Source organism: Eimeria acervulina, genomic scaffold (assembly GCF_000499425.1).
Source record: "Eimeria acervulina Houghton genomic scaffold, Eah_scaff1090, whole genome shotgun sequence".
Lineage (NCBI taxonomy): Eukaryota > Apicomplexa > Conoidasida > Eucoccidiorida > Eimeriidae > Eimeria > Eimeria acervulina.
This window is the reverse complement of record NW_013550390.1, coordinates 1-4808: the sequence shown is the minus strand read 5'-3', so window position 1 is coordinate 4808 and position 4808 is coordinate 1. Positions and strand designations below refer to the sequence as shown.

General features: G+C 55.3%; 1 protein-coding gene across 1 annotated transcript; it reads right to left on the bottom strand.

Moving 5' to 3' along the window:
* Positions 1-124: 124 nt before the first annotated feature.
* On the bottom strand, positions 125-3019 carry EAH_00055300 (hypothetical protein, conserved; the record flags this gene model as incomplete). The annotated part of the gene is made up of 1 exon (XM_013397684.1): positions 125-3019. The coding sequence occupies one exon, from the start codon at positions 3017-3019 to the stop codon at positions 125-127; it is 2895 nt and encodes a 964-aa protein (XP_013253138.1).
* Between the last annotated feature and the right edge of the window lie 1789 nt (positions 3020-4808).

Below are 4808 nucleotides of genomic sequence, written 5' to 3'. Positions count from 1 at the left end.
CCCTTTAGGAGGGGAGGGGGGGGGGGCCCCCCGGCTCTGCTCCCGCTTACTACATCTCAAATACCAGATCTATAAACATCATTAATAGATATTAAGGCAACTAGAGACGATGCTGCAATAACAACTAAACTGAGGGGGGCCCCCAAGGCATGTTGAGGCGTGAGGGGGGCCCCTCAAGCAAATCGGGAGCCATGCGCGCTGCTGCTGCTGCTGCTGCTGCTGCTGTTGCTGCTGCTGGTGTTGCTGCTGCTGTTGTTGCTGTTGCTGCTGAAAATGAATCTATGTCTGTACCTGCAGCTAACTGCAGGAGTCGTGCCCTCATGGGGTCCTCAAAGGGGCCCTGAGGAGACAAATTAATAACAGGGGCCCCTCGGGGGGCCCCCCTTGGGGGCCCCTCAGTACGCGGAGCTGCTGCTGCGAGTACACCCAAAGCAGCATTTCTTCCCCCTGGGGACCTTTCTGCTGCTGCTGCTGCTGCTTGGATCAGCAACTGCTGCTGTTGTTGCAGCTGCTGTTGCTGCTGCTGCAGCAGCTGTTGTTGATGTTGCTGCTGCAGCTGCAGCTGCTGCTGCTGCAACTGCTGCTGTTCCTGCTGCAGATACTCAGCAATTGCAGCCCATCCTGCAGGGTCTCCTCCCTGCTGTACAGCAGCCAATGCTGCTAATGGGGCCCCCGGGGGCCCCCTTTGTCCCCTGTGTCTTCGAAGGCCCCGCTGGAGCAGCCGCTGCTGCTGCTGCTGCTGTTGCCGCTGCTGCTGCTGCTGCTGTTGACGCTGTTGTTGCCGTTGTTGTTGGTGTTGTTGCCTCTGTTGCTGCTGCTGTTGCCGTTGCTGCTGCTGGCGCTGTCGTTGCTGCTGCTGCTGCTGCTGCTGCCGTTGCTTCTGCTGCTGCTGCTGCTGCTGCTGCTGTCTAAGCAGCAGTAACTCTAAATAGCACTTCAAGAGAGCGTTAAAACTGCTATCCAGGGCCTTCTGTCCCTCGGAGGCTGCCGTGAGGGGCCCCTCAGCAGTTGTCTCTAATTGTGCAGCAGAGAGATCGAGATGCCGGTCCCCTACTCCAGCAGCTGCAGCAGCAGCAGCAGCAGCAGGACCAGCAGCAGGACCAGCAGCAGGGGCAACAGAACCACCTGCTGCGTCCTGAAGGGTGAGTTGTTGCTGCAGTAGCAGCAGCTGCTCAACCACGCTGCTGGTGCTGGGGGCCCCCTTGGATGGCTGGGGGGCCCCCAAAGATTGAAGTTGCTGTGCGGCCCCTTGAGGGAGACGCTGAAGGCCTGAGCGTAAGGCCTGCTGCTGCAACTCAAGCACTGAAGCAGAATCATATGCTGTTGCTGCTGCTGCTGTTGCTGCTGCTGCTGTTGTTGCTGCTTCTGTTGCTGCTGGTTGTATGGTCAGGGGCCCCCCAGAGGGCCCCCTATTTATACCCTGCGATGATGAAGCAACTGAGGGGGCCCCCAAGTTGTTTGGTCGCAACTCGGCGCCAACGGGGGCCCTCTTCTGCTGCCACCCGTGCTGCTGCTGCTGCTGCTGCTGCTGCTGCATCTGGTGGAGCTGCTGTAGCTGCTGCAACTGCTGCAGCTGCTGCAGCTGCAGCACTTGCTGCTGCTGCTGCTGCTGCGGAAAATGCTGCTGCTGCTGCTTGTGTTGCATTGCTTGTTGCTGCTGCTTGAGCAGCTGAACTGAGTGTTCTTGCTGCAGCGCGCGCTGCTGCTGCTGCTGCTGCTGTTGTTGTTGTTGTTGTTGCAGCTGCTGGCCCTGCGCTGCGAAGACCCAAGGGGCCCCCGGTGACTCCGGAGGAGACACCTGGGGGGCCCCCCTCTCTCCTTGTCTCCTTATCCCTTTGTCTCCAGCTCTGCCCTCTGAACAATTCAGGGGGCCCCTAGCAACAGAAGCAGCAGTAGAAGCAGCAGAGAGAAAAGAGTCATGCCTTCTGGCGGCGCTGTATGTTGCTGCTGCTGCCGTCTTCTGCTGCTGCTGCTGCTGCTGCTGCAGCTGCAGCTGCTGCTGCTGGAGCTGTAGCTGCTGCTGCTGCTGCTGCAGCTGCTGCTGCTGAACGCGGAGTGGAGGAGTCTTATCAACTAAGGTAAGGCTATACAAGGCCTCAACAAAATTACTATGATCTGCAGAAGCCCCCAGGGGGCCCCCAAGCCACGACAGCTCCTCCTGTGACAGCACAGAAGAAAGAGGGGGGGCCCCTTGGGGGCCCCCCCCTGAGTTGGGGGCCCCTAAGGGGGCTCTAAGGGGAGCCTCTAGGGGTGATCCTAAGGAAGCCTTTAAAGGGGCCTCTACGGGGGCCTTATGAGGGGCCTCTAATGGGGCCTCTACGGGGGCCCCTAAAGGGGCCTCTAAGGGGAGGGCCCCTAAGGGGGCCTCTAGGGGAGGGGGCCCTATGGAGGCCTCTAAGGGGGCCCCAAAGGGGGCCTCTAGGGGGGCCTCCATCGGGGCCTCTAGAGAGGCATCTACGGGGGCCTCTAAGGGGGCCCCTAGGGGACTTGTAAGAGGGTCTTTAATAGCTGGTTGGAGGGGGGCCCCCAAGGGGCCCCATCCAGCCTGAAGCCCAGGAGCAGTCCCTGGAGGCGTTGCAATGAAAGACAAAGGGGGCCCCTCCCCTACCCCCATCTGTATTGCTGCAGAGGCACTCTTGATCTCCTCAGAAGCAAAGAAAGGCTCTTCTCTCTCTGGGGCCCCCTCCTCCTTCTCGGGGCCCCTGATACCCTGTTCAGTGCACAGTGGGGGCCCCTCATCTACTTCGGGGGCCCCCTGTGGGATATGGGGGGGCCCCTCAGAGGGGGGCCTCTGGTTCCCATCGGGGCTGAAGGGGGGGCTCCTCTCATGAGGCCCCTTCTCATCCTGCAGCAGGAGAGGGGGGCCCCCCGGGGCCCCCAGTTCAGGGCCTCCACTGTCGACAGTTTGTGGGGGCCCCTGGGGCCCCACAGCACCAGATAATTCTATTGGGGTCCCCCCTTCTTCGGGGGGCTCTTCTAAGGGGCCCCCTGAAGGGGACTCTTGCAGCTGTGGAGACATGCTAGGTAGCGGGGGCAGCACCCCAGCTGCTCTGTGCTCGGGTGTACACGCAGCTGCTGCTGCAGCAGGAAGTACAGCAGCAAATAAAGAGGGACAAAGTATGGGGTAAGAGGGGCCCTAACAACAAAGAGAAGAGGGGGCCCCCACAAGAAGGGATAGGCACTCGGGGAGGGGAGGCGAGGGGAGAGCAGGTAGCATCATGGCGGAGTTCAGCAAGAGCACAAAACCCCAAACCCCAAACCCTAAACCCTAAACCCTAAACCCTAAACCCTAAACCCTTAAGAAAACTAAAAAGGAGATTAAAACTCCTCCTTCCCATAGAGGAGACCCCCACACCTCAAGGCCACACACCCCTATGCAAGGGGCCCGCTTGAGGCTCGGTGGCTTGCTGCTGCTGCAGCGGCTGCTGCTGCTGTACCGGCTGCTGCTGCTGCTGCTGCTGCTGCTCTCCTGCTGCTGCTGCTGATGCAGGTGTATATCTGCTCAGACCTTTAAAAACAAAGGTTTTTAATAAGAATTGTGAGAGTTAAGAGAGAAAAAGGAGACAGTGGAGACAGAGGGGACTGAGGAGACACCAGGAGCACAACCCCCCTTCTCCGGCTCCTGTCTCTAAATAGACAGTAGTAGTTATGTTTGCTGTTTCTTATTAACCCTTTTAGGCCTTTATTGAAGATATTTAGGGTTTTATGTACTGTCCCCTCTACAGTGTATACGAGTAGAGGCCAACAGGGCAGTATCTAGCTTGTGTATTGGAGACAGCTATGTTAAGCTGTCTCTAACAAACTAGAGCTGCTGCTGCTGTCTGCTGCTGCTGTTATTGTCTCCTGCAGCAGCACGAAGACTGTCTCTCTCTGTTTGTCTTCTCCTCTCCTTCGATTTAAAATGTGTCTCCTTTTACTTCTACTGTCTCCTCGTTCAGGTGATGCAAGAGGTTCTCTTTTAGTTTTAATGCACACAACTTCCCCACGAACAAACGGGATCGAAGAACTGGAAAATGGGGTTGGGATCGGGATCGGGATCGGGGTTGGGATCGGGAACGGGATCGTGTGGGGATCCTTGTGGGGTGCACAGCAAGATCCCCCCATAGGGCTAGATGGACTGCTAAAGCCATTAATAATAATTAATAATAAAGGCAGCAGTGAGGCATCTCCCCCCCAATTGCATTTGTTAATGGTGTTTAAGTGCAGAGGTATATTAAGAAGGAAACTCAACTATCAAAAAAGAAAAAGAAACAAATGCCCTAAATACCCTATTCATAGTATAAACAACGCCTTTGGAGGTTCCTTCGAGGAAAGAGACAGATGAAAGGAGACAGAAAAGATACAAAAATCAGTTGCAAGAGACAAAAGGAGACAGAATAGAAGCAGGGGACTAAAGGAGACACACGAGGAGACAGAAGAGTACACATACAATATACACAAAGAATAATAAACAACAACAAGATAGACAAATAGACAGACAAATAGGCAGAGACAATAAGAGATCAAAGCGCATGCAGAGGGTAACAAAGAGACAGATAAGAAAACAGAGAAAAGAGAAGCTTGTTTACTGGAGACAACAACTGTCTCCTCCTCAGCAAGCAAATACGGAGACACCGGAACAGACTGAGACAACAGTCTCCAAACCAAACAAATGTAAATGAAGGCCTAACAGACAATCAAAACAAACCTCTAAAAAGAAATATTATCATAATGAAGTTTAAGTTGTTTCCTCCTCCCCACGCACCAAACAAAACGCGCGGGTCCTCAACGTGGTTAATATATATATATATATATATATATATATATAT